This window comes from Hippocampus bargibanti, linkage group LG05 (assembly GCF_051943395.1).
Source record: "Hippocampus bargibanti isolate YZ-2025 linkage group LG05, ASM5194339v1, whole genome shotgun sequence".
NCBI classification, from domain to species: Eukaryota; Metazoa; Chordata; class Actinopteri; order Syngnathiformes; family Syngnathidae; genus Hippocampus; species Hippocampus bargibanti.
Genome location: NC_142738.1, coordinates 10,400,054 through 10,417,946, shown reverse-complemented (window position 1 = coordinate 10,417,946; position 17,893 = coordinate 10,400,054). Strand labels below are relative to the sequence as shown.

The 17,893-nt window shown below is 41.7% G+C and overlaps 1 protein-coding gene across 2 annotated transcripts; it reads right to left on the bottom strand.

The window, feature by feature from the left end:
• Positions 1 to 1,574: 1,574 nt before the first annotated feature.
• pgghg (protein-glucosylgalactosylhydroxylysine glucosidase) lies at positions 1,575 to 16,837 on the bottom strand. 2 transcript variants are annotated; one of them, XM_088996392.1, is made up of 15 exons: positions 16,693 to 16,837; positions 14,473 to 14,739; positions 12,124 to 12,334; positions 10,168 to 10,603; positions 9,968 to 10,087; positions 8,294 to 8,425; positions 8,106 to 8,217; positions 6,975 to 7,047; positions 6,766 to 6,902; positions 6,553 to 6,686; positions 5,276 to 5,371; positions 4,601 to 4,698; positions 4,300 to 4,523; positions 3,129 to 3,192; positions 1,575 to 1,970 (listed from the first exon to the last, which is right to left on the bottom strand). In XM_088996392.1, exons 2-15 carry the CDS (start codon positions 14,708 to 14,710, stop codon positions 1,922 to 1,924), a joined length of 2,124 nt encoding a protein of 707 aa, XP_088852518.1. In that variant the 5' UTR covers positions 14,711 to 14,739; positions 16,693 to 16,837; the 3' UTR covers positions 1,575 to 1,921. The 2 variants fall into 2 exon arrangements, with proteins under 2 accessions (XP_088852518.1, XP_088852519.1); XM_088996393.1 differs by lacking the exon at positions 3,129 to 3,192 and having other exon boundaries at positions 16,693 to 16,836.
• Positions 16,838 to 17,893: the final 1,056 nt, after the last annotated feature.

The following is a 17,893-nucleotide window of genomic DNA, read 5'->3' as shown; positions in this document are numbered from 1 at the left end:
GCATTGCATGAGGAAGTCTGGAGTGACGGAAAAGTATGTTAGAGCGTTACAAGACATGCATGACTGTAAGACAGTTGTGAGGTGTGCTGTCGGTGTGACTGAGGAATTCAAGGTGGAGGTGGGACTCCACCAGGGGTTAGCTCTGAGCCCCTTCTTGTTTGCTATGGTGATGGACAGGCTGACAGACGATGTTAGACAAAAATCTCCTTGGACCATGATGTTTGCAGATGACATTGTGATCTGTAGCGAGAACAGGGAACAGGTGGCGGAGAAACTAGAGCTGTGGAGATATGCCCTGGAAAGGAGAGGAATGAAGATCAGTCGCAGCAAGACGGAATATATGTGTGTGAATGAGAGGGATCCAAGTGCAAGAGTGATGCTACAGGGAGAAGAGATAAAGAAGATGGAGGATTTTTAGTACTTGGGGTCAACTGTCCAGAGCAATGGAGAGTGTGGAAAAGAGGTGAAGAAGCGTGTCGAGGCAGGCTGGAACGGCTGGAGACAAATGTCAGGTGTGATGTGTGATAGAAGGGTTTCAGCTAGAATGAAAGGAAAAGTGTATAAAACCGTGGTCAGGCCAACCATGATGGATAGGATCAGGAATGAGTACATTAGAGGGACAACTAATATTAGAGGCTTTGGAGAGAAAGTCAGAGAGGCCAGACTGAGATGGTTTGGACAGAGAGTGACTATAGGGAGAACGATGCTGAGCCTTGAAGTGCCAGGCAGGAGACCGAGAGGAAGACCGAACAGGAGGTTTATGGATGTGGTCAAAGAGGACATGAAGGTAGCTGGTGTGAGAGAAGAGGATGCACAAAACCGGGATTAGATGGAGGACATTGATTCGCTGTGGCGACCCCTGAGGGAAAAAAGCCGAAAGGAAAAGAAGAAAGATTATTGTTATATTTAATATTCTTATTATTTGTTCCAGCTTCAGTGGTTGTTGAAGCACTATATAAACCAATATGTATGTATTGCATTGTATTTTGGACATTCACCCTCATTTCAAGCTCCTATAACTCCAGACCCATTCAATTTAGGAATTAGTTTTTTTTTTTGATGAAAGAACAGTCTATGGTTTCTTATGCTGCATTGAATGTTTATGTAGTCCTCACACTCAATATTCTGTGTGTCCTAGAATTGGAGTGACAATGACAAAAATGCTGGCACTGGAGTGTACACATTTTTGCCGGTCCGGCAATGAATGAGTTAAGAAAGAAAATGCTTTGTAAATTTGACATGGCACAAGCGTACAGTAATTATAACATCTTCAAGCCTGACAGATTCCAAAAAATGACATTACAGTAAACCCACTAAATATATGGAAATAGAGCCTTCCACTTGCAGGATTCTGTGGGCACGTCCGCTGAAGCTGACATTCACTGTAGATCAGGTGGGCAGACGACGGCCCGAGACCGAATCCGGCCCTCCAAAAGTTGGTACATAATTGAGGTTTGATGTGGATGATTGCATTCATTTCATTTGGAGTTATCATGACAGGCATTTCATCAAGTTAATTGAAGCTGCAGGAAACGAAGGGGAGGTGAAGAGAGTTGTCGAGAGATCAAGGGAGAAATCTCATCAACCAATTGTGGACCTCTGTCAAACGGAAATTCCGGGTAAAAAAAGGAAGCAATCAATTTTGTACGACTACATTATATGAAAGATCGATTCATTCATAACAAGGGAAGTTCTGGAAGCCATACGGAAGCCCGCAGTAGCGCCAACCAAAGAAACCTCCTCTCCATGATTTTTGTTTGCAGTGAGTTTTACTGGAGTTGCAAGTTTTTAATTTCATTCATTTACATTTACGCCATTTCGATCATGACAGGGGAACAAGAATGACAGCGGAAGAGAAAGTGACAGGTACCGCAGTATCTGATGAAACACATTTTATAAAGGCCAGCAGAATGACGACAGTTCAAGTCTGCAAACACATCCAGGCTCTCGTGGAAATGTTACTGGTGCCCCTAAAAGAGGTGAAGACATAACAAAAGATAACGTCAATTAAGAATTCACCATTTAAAAAAAAGTATCAGCTATCATACACAGGAAAGCTTTGTGATATGTTGTTCATCGAAATACAGGTAACATCCAATTTACGACCGGCGCGAGTTACGACCACCCGTACTTACGACCACGACCGCCAGACTTTTTATTTTTATTTTTAATTCTACGGCTGCCACCACTACAGCCAGCAACACAACAGAGACAGAGGTCCGTGCAGGATGACTTATTAAGCTACAACATAAAGTGCTGGTCCCAAAATGAGGATCAGGGGAATAATCAAAAATAAAGAATACCAAAAACGACGAGTGGGGGGGGGCTGGGAAACCCGACAATGGCAAGAAGCTACTCGCACGCGGTGGTGCAGAAACGGAACAATAATCATAATAATAATACATTTCATTTATAAGCGCCTTTCAAAACTGGGGTGGGGGCTCGGACGAAGATATAGAAAGTCCAGGGCAATACAAAGTACAAATACAAGTTGACAGCGTCCCATTTTAATTCCCGCAGTCCTGAAGAAGGACGTGGTGGGTGGAAGCGGGGAGGTGTGGCCCCGCCCCCAGCTGTCAATCCAAACGTGACAATCGGGGGAGGGAGGGGTGTCCACCGACGCCGAGACGGAGCGGGTGAGATAGCCTCGACGCAAACTCCGCGTCGGGCTCACGGTCGGCGCCGCCGCCTCTTTGAGACAGGTGACCTCTTCTGGCCTCTCTGTTAGCTGGGAGAGCGATTTTTGGAAAGCTCGCATGCGTGGGAAGCCGCGCGTATTTGGGTCAGCAGAAAGCGTGTGCGCCGACACAGTAATAAAGATCGATAATACGAAATATAAAAGGATTAAAATGACACTAAAAGTTATACGATTTATAAATGAACTGTCAGCATTTGGGTATATAATAGTATTCAATAGAAAACGTTGCTTAAAAACAACAGATTGACATCGTATACTATCCGGTCGTATAGGAGATGCCAGCGTGTCGTCATTTGTTATGATCACGTGATCAGCCATTTTGAATGCTTTTTGATTTACGACGGTTTTGTCGGAACGGAACCCGATCGTAACTCGGATGTTACCTGTATAGTGAAATGTTTCATTTATATCAAAACAAAATAGAGTAAACCATATCACTGTGAGACGAATAAAGGCATATCCAATCCAATCCAATCCATATGTCAGGGATGCATCTGGGGAATTAAAAAAGGGGGGCAGTTACCCTCTTTGTGTCTAAAAAGGGGGCCAAATTCTAAAATTGATTGGCCGGATTTAACTAGATTGCCGAAGTATACAAAATGGATTGAAATAAACCAAAATACATTAATTGGAGCATGATATTTCTAAATTGCAAATAAAACACAATTGATAATAATAATAATAATAATACATTTCATTTATCAGCACCTTTCAAAACTCTCAAGGTCACTTTACAGTCATAAAATCAGTTTTTCTGTGGGTGAGCAGCGGCAGTCATATGCGTCAGCGTTCATTCAACCGGGAATAACTCAAGTAGATCAAGTTAGCTAGGTAGCTAATAGATAACTAATGAGCAAAACACATTTTTTCTAATATAACAACAAACAATTTTATTTCAGGTGAAATAATTAATTCATACATAAAATATATATTTTTTTCATTTTCTGTGGTTAGTGCACTTTTAGTTAGTGCAATTTTGTGCTATTTTGATATTGTATGGTATTACTGAGAAGTCTAAGAGAACAGACTTGGCACAGTATTTTTTTCTAGTGTCTACTTAAACAAATGTCTGCTTTGAAGATTTCCAATGTGCTGCAAATGCTCTGAAATCATTCCCATTAGTCACTAAATTCGAATCATGAACAGCAGTTTGCTGCAACCAATTGTCACTACCCACCGCAGAGTTATTCAATTGTTTTTTAAAAAGCGAGAATATGTTTGTTTTCTGCTTGTTTTTAATGTCTTTTAGAGTTTTACTCCTCTTCGCACGCTCCATATTGCAAACATCCACTATGTTCGATGTAAATACAGTACTGCAATGCACCAGGGGTAAATGAATATTCGATTCGCTCTTTCGGCAGTTTCCGGCGGATCACGGAAAAGCTCGAGATATCTTCTACCAAGAATTTGGAGCCCTCCGAAACAAAAGCAAGGTGATTATGGTTCGATATCGGTAAGGCAAGATTGCAGACGACGAAAGTTAAAACCTCTAAAGGAAAGTTGCGCCAGTGGCTGTCAAAATAGTGCGAGGGCGCGGTCCAGATGCATCCTTGCATCTGTACATAGGATCATAATGATGCCAAGTTTATTTTGTTTGATACCTGGAGTCAAAGGGATTTTAGTCCCAGTTGCCTTGAGGATCACCTGCAGATCACACCTCTTAGCACCGGCGGCAACCCCTTCCTGTTCCCTCAAAGTAACGCAGACCTCATCTCTGCGAAACAACCAGTCCAACAGGTGACCCAAGTAGCTGACACCACAGATGGAGAGCTCACTCAGGTCCGCGGGAAGAAGTGAGGAAAAGACCAAGCATTCCTTCTGTACTCTAGAAATAAATGTCTTTTCTTTTACATTTCTGACTGATTTGTTTCAACAATCAAGGTGGGATGATTGATGACTTACCTGAAGCCGCTGTAGCCGAACACAACCGCTTGCAGAAATCCTCCCATGCCCGTAAGAAAGTTAACAGCGCCCGTGCCGTCCGATGACTCGCTCCACACCTGTAAAGTGATAGAGAATAGACAGAACAGAATTATCATACTTAAAGGTTTCATGCTGTTGTGTGCTTAGTTGGCTGAACACAAGGCCCACGATGGAAGCACAGAAAATCTGGAGTCAATCTGAGGTGAACAGACATAGCCTGTTAAACTGTCATCTTCAGATAGGAGATCTGGCCTTCTGCGGAAGGGAGGACTTGAAAAACTCCTTCAAAGGAAGAGCTCATTCGCCAGGTTACAAATCGATCAGTTCATGGAAAGATAACCCATTAAAATGTCTACATTCTGTTGGTTAATGAATGATGGTGCTTCACCATTGGACATCCAGGGGCGTGGTTTTCAAATCAAGAGGCTGTGTTTTACTAATGTATCACTTAAATTTACATCTACTCTCCATAAATAGCTTGGCAGAGGGTTGCAGAGGTTGAACGTCGGTCATGAATGGCTACGTCCCCTGCCGGCAGTAAAAGACAATCCTCCTGTATTTGAGTCTTTGTTTACAGTGTCCGAACAAACATCTCTGACATAAGGTCGTCACACATTTCCTCAGTCAGAAGGTTCCTGTAGCCTAGAGCAATACCTGGAACGGTCCTTGGATGTTCCTGAGGCACTTGTCAAGCAAACGTTGAGCTTTCTCTGCCTCCCCCAGTTCCAGCCAACCAATCGCAAACATGCCCTGAATGATAAAGGGGAGTACACTTTGTAGAGGTTTCAGAATACACAGTCAGTGTATTTCCACAGAGGTTCACAAAATCAGAAGAACGAATTCCGTTCGAGATTCCACGAAAGCGCCTTTGGATGACTAAAATGACTTTCAGGCTAAATATGTAATTGTAGTTGCATTCCAAATCAATTTTGTCACAGTCGACTGGTATTATCGGCTTTTAAAATGAACAATTTTTCCAACGTAACCTCTGTTTTAGAGCAACAGTCCTAATTTGCTGTTTCATATCGCAATTAGGGAATCTTCTGTTAATTTTTTTAAGAGATTCATCGGACAATCAATGAAAAAGTTTGTTCAGATGTCATGTGTACTTCTTTGAAGGTGTCGGTCATTTCTCTCCTCATCCGAAGAGCTCCGTCAGCAAATCAAAGTTGTGCTGGTATCCCTAATGGACAGAGGTGGCGATGCCAGACCTCTAGTTTGATAGGCCCCTGCTCTAAGGTTGGGGGAGCAGTGGACTACTAACTTAAGCTAATCAGAGTACTTCTTTTGTTCTGTCTGATTACCTCTAATGTTCTATGCCTGGCTCTGATTGCCCCATTAGCTCTGGTATCACCTCATCAGCATGGCTAAGCCTACATGGTAACGACTTAAGAATGGTCTAAATTAAACCACCATCGTGATTTAGTGAAAGGTGTTGCTATTTTACAAAAATGGCTTCTTTTACTCCCCTTTCAAACCATCAATTTTCTTTAGCGAATTTTTTAACCTCACTGTCGTCAAATGAGTTGTTTCTAGCTTGTACGTGCAGATGTACTGCAGATTGAGACCCACTAGCATTGTTCCTAAAAGAAAATAGATGGTTTGAAAGGGGAGTAAAAGAAGCCATTTTTGTAAAACAGCAAAACCCTTCACGAAATCGTGACATATATATTTGCGGCCGGAGTTACCAGCGCGATTTTAATTCGCTGACGAAGCTCTTCAGATGAGGAGCGAAATTTCCGACAACTTCAAAGAAGTACTGATGACGGCTGAAGAAACCTTTTCATCGAAGTACCACTCCTGTTCGACTGAGAGACTACACAGACGTATTCGTCTGAAAATTTCTGTCATTAAAGAACCCTAATGACCTGGACAATGAACTGGAATCATATTATTTTTATGGTGGATTGAACAGTGGAAATGTGCCTCACCCAAGTCATGGCAGGTCCATGAGGATCGGTTGCTATTTCATACGCTTGGAGATCATTTCTTCTAATCTCAGGTGACATGGGGAGGCCAAGAGGAAAGCTCAGCATCACAGCGTCGGCCTGTTTCACTGGATAACCTGCAAGCGAGACAGAACGTGAATAAATGTTATTTCAACGTGTGTCATCATTAACCAGCTAAAATGTTAAAAAGAACACCTTTAGAATATCCTTCAAATTCAGGATGGTATTGTGATTGTTGGTCCAAATTTATAAGGAGGTTGCCTGCAACATGTTCCCATTCCTTTGGTGCAGGATATTTGAGAAGATCGGCTAATAACACAGCAAACTCCAGACTGAAAATGAGATCGTTTATGCATCGGCAGTCTGTATCCAAGTGAAGAAATATGCAAATGCAAGTACGGTACCTTAATTTGGCGACTGTGTTGGTGTAGACAGAGTTGTTGACATTGGAGTAGTATTCATCTGGTGGCATGACACCTAAGAGGCATAAAAATTAACTCTTGAACATTTAATCAGGTACTGTATAAGTACTTACACGCTTTAGCTTTGTGAGCAAAGTGAAAAGTACGACATATTCCAAATGCCGTGTTGCGGCTATGCTGCAAACAACAAAGGATAAATACATGTAGATGTAAAAAAAAATATTTTCTGTGTTTAGATTTTCTTAACTCACTGCCATTCACAAATGTATTCGGTAATTATGAATTAAAAATATGACATAGAGCGCCATTCCCGAATTTTTTCGTTTTTTTTTTCATGCTTGGGTGCCAATAAAGCGCTGGCCAAGGCCTCTGGCAAAGTTGTTTAGATTCCACAAGAGGCGCAGCATTTCCCTTTTTCCACGTTAGCACCGCTTTGTTCCAGCTTCAGCTGTTGTTAAAGCACTATATAAACCAATATGTATATATGCATTGCATTGTATTTTGGACATCCGCCCTCATTGGATTGGATGTACCTTTATTTGTCTCACAGTGGAGAAATTTACATTTCACAGCAGCAAAGTTATGAAAGGAAGAGGAAAGGAGAGAAAGAAGTACAAAAACTGGAGCTGCTGGAAAGGCAACCACTCTCGCAGCGCCATCTTGAAGTCAAAAAAGTCATTTCAAGCTCATATAACTCCAGATCCATATAATTTAGGAATTAACTCTTTTGTCTGATGAAAAAAGAGAGTCTAATGTTTCTTACATATCATTGAATGTTTATGTTTTCCTAAAACTCAATATTCTGTGGGTCCTGGAATTCAAGTAACAATGACAAAAAACCTGGCACTGGAGTGGACACATTTTTGCACGTCTGGCAGTGAATGAGTTAATTGTTGCATTTCACACCACCGTTGATTTTATAATTTTTATTTAGTTTAAACTTCCTTTGACATTTCTGATAGAGTGCTTATTTGTGTTTGGTGATCTGTCCATCTACATGCACATAATGTAGTGAGTGTACAGCTTCCCCCATGAGTTGAAATCCTGACAATTCACAAACACGTAGTAGGCCTAGAATCGACACGTTTTTGGACAGAGAATCTAAACCAATACCTAAGAGATGATACTTCTCATCATCTGGGTTCCAGGTTACCCTGGAAACCCAATAATCAGCCACACCCCATATCAATTGACTCCCCTCTCCATCTGTGAACAATGTAAGATCCTGCAAGAAAGAGTCGAGTCAGCATGAGTTTTATTTGAGGAAATGTGAGATGACGGGGTGGCGCTGAGCATCTAACCTGAGTGAGGTAGTAATAATTCTGGAAGGCCAGTGCAACATCTCCATTGATGTGAATCTCTTGTTCTCCGTAAATATTGACAGGGCACATTTCCCTTCCTGACATGGCACTCTGCCAAGCCAACTTCAGGCCCTGTATGCAGAGAACACTAGCATGCCTTACAAAACATTTGACACACAGTATTGTCTCACATACGCTTAAAATGGAGTACAGTGATACCTTGGCTTACGAACTTAATTGTTTCCCATAAAGTGTGTGTAAGGCCAAAAGTGTCAATTCCAAACATTAATTTCCCATAGGAAACCATTACAATGAGAATAATCAATTCCCAGGTCCCCATAAAACATAATTTTCTACTAAATAAGCCTTAAAGGACAACCGACGTCACTTTTTTGTTTTTTAACTGACACCAGAAAAACGTTTTATAGCATCTAAAATACCCAAAATAAAATAAAAATACCCAGTACGATATTTTTAGTCAAATGCAAAACACCAATAAAAATGATTTAAAGTGTCGAAAAAGTACTTCAATTTGAAACCGGAAGTGGCCAGTTTCAGAAGGTCCGCCCCCATGTTCGTGGTGTCACGGCAAGACGTTTTGCCTTGCTCGAGAATCAAAACAATGGCTTCAGATTCGAAGAATATGCTTTCTTGTTACACATCCAGTTATGAATATGATTCAAATAGTCCTAATGAGCAAAGCATACATGTTTGCAATCGATTAAAGAATTTATTCCGTGTCATTTTGAGGCGTCAGGGGTGGGAAATGTCGCACCCAAAAAAGGCAGAAAATGGCAACAAAGCCGTGTAAGGAATTAATCAGCCTGTGGAAACGGGCTGATACATGGAGCTTTGTCGCCCTCTTCTGCCTCTTTTTGGTCCTACATGACGTTTTCAGACCAAAGTACAGCAAAATGCATTGACGTGATGGAAGGACTGCTACAAGGTGTCCTTTTTTCGGTCAGGGGCATTCCTTCAGTGACGTAGGGTGAGGACTCGTCACCAACTCAAAAACAAGACTTCCGGAATATTCAGCGCGAGTCTTAAAATGTAAAATATAGCTATATGCGGTGGAATCTTTGTAAAATACACTCAGTAGAAGTCAGTTGAAGACATTTTACAAATTATGGACACAACTTGTCCGGAGACGTCGGTTGTCCTTCAACTCATTCACTGCCAGATGTGAAAAAATGTGTCGAGGACCCACAGAATATTGAGTTTTATGACTACATAATTATTCAATTCAGTGTAAGAAACCTTAGACTCTCTTCTTTCATCAGAAAAAAAGAGTTAAATCCAAAATTATATGGGTCTGGAGTTATGTGAGCTTGAAATGAGGGCGGCTGTCCAAAATACAATGCAATGCATATATACATATTGGTTTATATAGCGGTTTAACAACAGCTGCAGCTGGAACAAAGCGTTAACATGGACAAAAAGGAGCCCATGGCCAGCGCTTTATCGGCACCCAAACAAGAAAAAAAAACTAAACTAGAACAAATTCGGGAATGGTCGCTCTATGTCATACAGTATTTTCAATTCCTGAATAAATTCGTGAATGGCAGTGAATGAGTTAACCACTCTACATTTAACTTGCTATACATTTCAGCCAGTTCCATTTTTTATTTTTTATTCAATTCATTTCGTTAATCCAATAAGAAGTCACCTTCATACCTTGTATCCTTGCTTTTGAGCATTGTATTTTGCTCCGTCAATAGTCCGCACACGGTACTTCAGTGCTGCACGGGCTAGTTTGGGGTGGAATAAGGCAACTGTGGGAAGTATCCAGGTCTCCTGTTTGGGGTTTTGACATTGCAGTTAGATGACATATCAAAGAAAGAGGAACAACAGAACATTGGCGGCATTATTCCTACCTGGTCCCAGAAGACATGACCCCAATAATCCTGCGCGTGCGAGCCATTCGACAGGCCACCTGGACTGACGCCGCCAAAAAAGTCGCTTGGGTCATGGATGGAAGGAAAGGCACTGAGGAGGTAGAACATGCAGCCGATCACAGCTTTCAAGAGGCGCTCGGACCCCACGACTTCCACTTTGCTCTTCAGCCACAGCTCCTTCCACGCTGCTTCGTGAGTGCGGCGCAGCCCATCCGTCGCCATCAGCTTGAGGCCCTCATCAAAACTGGCCTCTGCGCCGCTCAAAGAGTCCGCCACCACCACAATGAAGCATTGGCGTTCCTGGCTTTGCTCAGGTGGCAACGTCAGACTGGAGGGAATGGGGATCCAGATGAGGTGAACCGCGGGACAGGGGCCTCCTGGAAACTCTGCGGTGTGTGTGTGCCCTACAATGTGGCTAAAACACAGAAAACATATGAACTCATTCACTGCCATTGACAAATTTATTTGGGAATTGAAAATTAGACGTAGAGCGCCATTCCCAATTTTTTCAGGTTTTGTTTTTTTCATGCTTGGGTGCCGATAATGCGCTGGCCATGGCCTTTGGCAATGTTTTTTTTATTTTCCACAAAGGGGCAGCATTTCCCTTTTTTCCATGTTAGCGCTCTGCTCCAGCTTCAGCTGTAAAGTACATTCTCTGTTGGGCCTTTTTCAGGATAGAGTTGGTGTTGACCTCCCAGTTCATGTCCTGGGAGACTGTGATTCCAGGAACTTGAAGGTCTCAACGGTTGACACCAGGCAGTTGGATAGTGTGAGGGGTAGCTGTGGTGATGGATGTTTCCTGAAGTCCACCATCATCTCAACTGTCTTGAGTGTGTTCAGCTCCAGGTTGTGACGGCTGCACCACAGCTCCAGCTGCTCCACTTGTTGTCGGTACGCAGACTCGTCGCCGTCTTTGATGAGACCGATGACCGTGGTGTCGTCTGCGAACTTTATGAATTTGACAGCTGGGTGCGTTGAGGTGCAGTCGTTCGTGTAGAGAGAGAAGAGCAATGGAGAGAGGACGCATCCCTGCGGGGCTCCAGTGCTCGTGGTTCGTGTCGTGGATGATATATTTCCCAGTCTGACCTGTTGTGTCCGTCCTGTCAGGAAGCTGAGGGTCCACTGGCAGATCGTGGGGGACACACCAAGCTGGAGAAGTTTGGGGATGAGGAGTTCTGGGATGATGGTATTGAACGCAGAGCTGTAGTCCACAAACAGGATCCTTGCGTAGGTTCCTGTGTTGTCAAGGTGGTCGAGGATGTGGTGCAGTCCGATGTTGTTGTAGTGTATGTATTATTGTGTTTTGGACAGACACCCTCAATTTAAGCGCAGATAACTCCAGACCCATAAAATTTAGGTATTAACTCTTTTTTTCTGAGAGAAGAAAGTTTAAGGTTTCTAACGCTGTATTGAATGTTTATGTAGTCCTAAAGCTCGATATTCTTTGGTTCCTGGAATTCAAGTAACAATGACAAAAACCCTGGCACTGGAGTGGACACATTTTTGCTCATCTGGCAGTGAATGAGTTAATCTGCAGGGGAAAAGTATCGAACTCATTCACTGCCATATGTTGTGCAAAAATGTGTCCACTCCAGTGCCAGGGTTTTTGTCATTTTCACTCAAATTCCCGGACCCAGAGAATATTGAGTTTAAGAACTACATAAACAATAAATACACTGTACGAAATCTCAGTCTTTAAAGAGTTAATTCCTAAATGATATGAGTTTGGAGTAATCTGAGGTTGAAATGGGGGCGGCTGTACAAAAGGCAAATGCTGCCCCCTTGTGGCAGGGAAAACATTGTCAGAGGTCTGACCAGCGCTTAATCGGCAATCCCCGCAAGAAAAACCAAAACCCAAACATATTTGAAAATGGCACTCCACATCATGCCTTTCAATTCCCGAATAAATTCTGGAATGGCAGTGAATAAACTCACCTCCCACCTTTGTAGTCAGCAGAAGCCTGAAAATCAATGTCCTTGCTTTGAGGGGTGAAGGAAGTGGGTAGCTTTACTGTGTACGCCACCTCTGAAGCCACATGGCGCACCACCAGAATTTCCATCACCATCAGGTTGGAGTGGTAGCGGTGACAGTAGAACGATTGGAAGACTGTTACTCTGGGTGAGGTCAGCATGTGGGTGAAAACACCTGTTTGAGAATCAACAGTGCGGGAAGAACATGTAAACTCCACACAGAGAGGCCAAAGTGGCATTTGAACTCATGACCTCTGCACTGTAAAGTCACCGTGCTAAGCATTTGACTACTTTATTAACTCATTCACTGCCAGACGATGTGCAAAAATGTGTCCACTCCAGTGCCAGGGTTTTTATCATTGTCACTTGAATTTCAGGACCTACTGAATATTGGGTTTTAGGACTACATAAACATTCAATAGAGTGTCAGAAACGTTAGACACTTCTTCATCAGAAAAAAAATAGTTAATTCCATAATTATATGGGTATGGAGTTTTATGATCTTGAAATGAGGGTGGCTGTCCAAAATACAATGTAATGCATATATATTGGTTCATAGTATATAGCGCAGCTGAAGCAGGAACAAAGTGTTAACATGGAAAAAAATAGAAATGCTGCCCCCTTGTGGAAAATAAAAAAACCATTGCCAGAGGCCATGGCCAGCACTCTATCGACGCCCAATCAAGAAAAAAAAGCCTTGCAAGAAAAAAAACAAAACCCAAACAAATTCGGGAACGTCGCTCCACGTCATATTTTCAAGTCCCGAATAAATTCATGAATGGCAGTGAATGAGATAAAAATACAGTACAAACATCATAAAATGGACTACAAATAATTAAACAGTTTTCATCATGGAAATCATTGCGCTGCTCCTGCACGTGTGCCCGCCGTGTCAGTCATACAGAAACAAAAGTTCTGGCACTATTGTTAAAGGACAACCGACGCCTCCGGACAAGTAGTGTCCATAATTTGTAAAATCACTTCAAATGACTTCGACTGAGCGTATTTTACCAAGATTCCACCGCATATAGCTATGTTTTACGTTTTAAGACTCACGCTGAATATTCAGGAAGTCTTGTTTTCGAGTTGATGACAATGCCTGATGTGACGTGACGTGACGTGTGGAACGCCCCTGACCGAGAAAGCAACACAATGCATTCTGGGTACTTTGTTTGGTCTGAAAACTTCGTGTTGATCCGTGTTGATGGCGAAATTAGAAGGAAAACACATACATAACGTGATGTTGAATCGTTGTGTTTTGCACCAAGACTACCTTTTGATACTAGTTGACACAAATTTCCAGCAGACATATCAGCCCATTTCCAACGGAGCTTGGGCGCCATCTTGTGCATTTTCTGGGACACTAAATTGCAGTCCAGACGGCTCAAAATGACACGGGAGGACTTCTTTAATCGATTGCAAACATTTAAGCTTTCCTCTTCAGAACTATTTGAATCATATTCATCACTGGATGAGTAACAAGTAAGCATCTTCTCCGAATCTGAAGCCATCGTTTTAATTCTCGAGCAAGGCAAGACGTCTTGGTGTGACGTCACAAACAAGGGGACGGGACCTTCTGAAACTGAAACTTTCTGAGGTCATTTTGAAGTAGTTTTGAGACACATGGTCATTTTATTGGTGTTTTTCATTTGACTAAAATATCAGCCTATGTGTTTTGGGTATTTTAGATGCTATAAAACGTTTTTCTGATGTCAGTTCGGAAAAAAATGGTGTCAGTTGTCCTTTAAGTGACTCAGTAAAATGTTGTCGTACTCGGCTTTTTAGTGGAGGATCAAGAATATATCCCTGTGAGTATTGTTATATTCTTCGTTTACAAATATTTTAACACTGTTTATATTGAAAGGGTTCTAGAAACGCAACTATTGATGATATTCCTTAGCATGGCAATAGCATTTTTCAATATATGTTAGCATTAAGCCAGTGTTTTTGTTTTTGGGGGTGTCAGGTGAAAGATTGTAGTTCCAGTTCTGTTAAGGAATACATTTTCTCTCTTGATTCCAGATATCTGTTATTTTGATTGCTATTTTCTTTGTGCAAAGTTGGATACGCTTCAACCAGACATCTATGAAAAGCGTTGCAGTGCTTCACGATTACGTGTCAATCTTAGATTAGTTTAGCAGTCCACGAGGCTTCTCACTCATTTCCTCTTTGCTGTTCAAAGTGTTTGAATGTGACGGCACAATAACATCTTGCCCAAGACTGGCCCCAGATCACCAGTGTCCCAAAAGTGTACAATCCCTACAGGATATCAATGGATGAAAAGATAGATAAATAAGGTACTCAAGAGACAACCTGTATGGGTATCGAGGGTGTAGGAGTCTTGACCAACTTCCTCTGTGTCAACCATTACAGCCAAAGGACAAGGAACTTCGGCACGGTGGCATTCTCCCCGTGCCCCATTGTACACGCCGCCCATGTGCATGGTACTGTTGTACACCTGCCATCCCAATAGGCCGTTGGCAAGCGGAGGCAGGAAGCGGTGGTCGTCTGGGAGAGAATCACTGGTGAAGGTGTAAGGGTCACCGGACATGGGGAACTGGAGTTTCAGTGTTATTTTTGCTGAAATAAATGTGAAAAGTGAAATAAAGTGAAAGCATGAAATCTATTTGGAGAAGATTACAGTTTGTTTCGGGTCACGACAGGTGTGCAATAAATAACTACAGTGATGCCTCACTACTTCCCGGGTCCTTTATCGGGGTTTTACAGATTTTAATCCAGGGAATTAAATGTTCAGAATTTAAAAAAAAGTGAATGACTCAGAGGTTTTGTACATGGCTGTAGCTTGATTGGTTCCAAATGACAGCACAACATCTCATAATAATAATAATAATAATAATAATAATAATAATAATAATAATAATAATAATACATGACATTTTCAAGCGCCTTTCAAAACTCTCAAGGTCACTCAAAGGATCAGTTTTTCTGTAGGTGAGCAGTGGCAGCCACATGCGCCAGCGTTCACTCAACCGGGAATAACTCAAATAGATCACGTTACCTAGCTAGCTAATAGATAACTAATAGCTAGCTAGCTGGCCAATCTATAGCAAATAGATAGCTAGCTAGGTAGCCAGCAACGGTGACCCTGGTCAACCGGGAATAACTCAAATAGATCAAGTTAGCGAGCTAGATAATAGAAAACTAATAGATAGCTAGCTAGTTAGACAGCTAATAGATAGCAAATAGATATGAAATAGATAGATAGCTAGCTAGGTAGCCAGAAACGGTGACAGCTTTCAATCGGGAATAACTCAAATAGATCAAGTTAGCTAGCTAGCTAATAGAAAACTAATAGCTAGCTAGCTAGTTAGACAGCTAATCGATAGCAAATAGAGCAAATAGATAGCTAGCTGGGTAGCCAGCAACGGTGACCTCGTTCAACCGGGAATAACTCAAATAGCTCAAGTTAGTTAGCTAGCTAATAGCTAACTAATAGATAGATAGCTATTTTTGAGTCGGTTTACAGCCATATGGATTGACTGCACATCTTCTGAGCCCTGCCCAGCACCCCCCTCTGTCTTATCAGGTGGGTTATTATTAGATAACTGTACTTAGCGGATTTTCGTCTATCGCGGGTGGTCCTAGTCTCCATTAGCTCGAAAAACGAGGGCTTACTGTAATTAGTGCAGTTGGCCAATTAACACACTGCCACTAGGCATAACAAATCACGCTGAGTTACTTCGCTGTTTTTTCATTGGAAAAAAACATGTATACCTTGTTTGTAGATATCAGTATATACAGTACATGATAAAAAAGACGAATACCAACCATACAATACATGCTACGGTAAACGAGTGACTTTTAACTTCAGCGCTGGCCCACATGTTGCGCTCTCCACTCTGGTAATCGGGGGAGATACAGTGTTTTGGGATTCAGAAAAAAACACACAAAATAAGCGGTGGTGTACGTCTTGACTCAACCGTGGTTTACTTCGAATGCCCCAAGGTAATACAAACGTATGCGGACAACTTCAAACGAGTGACGTTGTCACTTCAGCGCCCACCCACACACACAAATAAATAAAAAATGCACATCTCGACTTCCACGCATTTTAACCTCTGAAAGTATCTAAGTAATTCCCCCAGTACGTATATTATCTTTTTTCCAAACCACACGATAGAGATTTTTTAGCGTGGCTTAATAAAAAACCGGACCAATTTACACGAATCCCCGTGCGCTTCCGTTAATGTCTGAAATTTAAAAATGCTCTCACCAACATTTTTAACTTTATGGATATTGTCGTCTTCTTCTCCACACGTGCGAACTCTGGCGTAATCTCGTTTAATGAAGAAAACGCTTAATCAAAAAGCAAACTATTAAGGGAATTGATCAAAATTTTTCAGGGGTCGGTGTGGGAATAGGTAGACATTTGCACATAAATATTGGTGTTAATTGGTCGTAGTATTCAAACGTTTAGTTATTAGAAGCTTTCTATCATGAAGCGTCGTGCCGAAGACCCGAGAAACAAAGCAAAACCATGAACGCATGAACTGTACAACTGCTGCAAATTACCTTATTCAGTCAAATAAAACACACTGTCAATTCGTAGACTAGTCCAGTTTGTATTGTTGCAGTGAACAAATAAATCCAACTTGTTCCGTTTGTCCTGATAGCAGCACTCTTTCTATGTCACGTGACCAGGAAGTACAGTATTTGTTTGTCTCACAAAATAAGTCGTTATGTGATTATACTAGTTGGAATAACAAGTCAGAACAAGTTTGAAAGTTGGAGCTCAGTCCGTCAGAATGTCAATGGCTGGAAATGTTCACTTGTAACAGTTAGAGAAAAGTTGAAGAAGCCACGCATCACAACATCTGGAGTTGGCTGTAGGTCAGTCGCAAAATGTGACCTGGAATATTTTTATGGGAGGTCGTTTCAAAATACTCATTAACGATGAGACTCGTGTTTCATTCAAGGGAAACCCGTGTATGTTCTATCTGCTATTTTATTATGTATCATTTTACTTATGGTTTTATTGTTATGTGCTTTGTTTTATTGTTTTTATTGTAAAGTGTCCTTGGGTGTTTTGAAAGGCGCTTGAAATAAAATGTATTGCTATTATTATTTGTTTTCTATACAGGGACTTCTTTTCCATTTAGAAAAAAACAATTTTCCTTCGTGGACCCCTGTCCAAAATATAAAAATCTAGGGTCTTGCGAGGGCATTTAGCAACAGTTCTGAAATTAGAATCAATACAACTTAAAACACATAGCTCTTCCCTTTTTATTTTGGTTACTGCACTATACACCGGAAGAAAAGCCACAAGCTCCTCACACGGGTCGAGATTCAAACTCAGGACCGGGAGACAGACGGACTAATCGGTGCTATATTGTCTTAAAACGTAAATTGAAAACAAGTGTCAATCTTTATACATCATTTAAATTATTTATTGCAGAAAGGTCTTCAAAGGGAAATGGGCTGGTTCTGTAGACCAATATAGCCCTGTGATTGGTCAGCTGGGAAAAGCTCCAGCTAAGGCAATGTTTTTCAACTTTTTTGAGCCAGGGCACGTTTTTTACATTGGAAAACGTTTGCGGCACACCACTAATCAAAATGTTATGAAACGACACTCGGAACAGGTATATGATTGATACTCAGTCAGTGTGAAACATGGGTCTGTTTAGATGAACACAAGGTCCTTCATCCAGGTCAGATTCTTGTACTGAGCCCAATTAGGAATTTGCAGTTGCCCTTTTTAAAAACTTCCCCATGA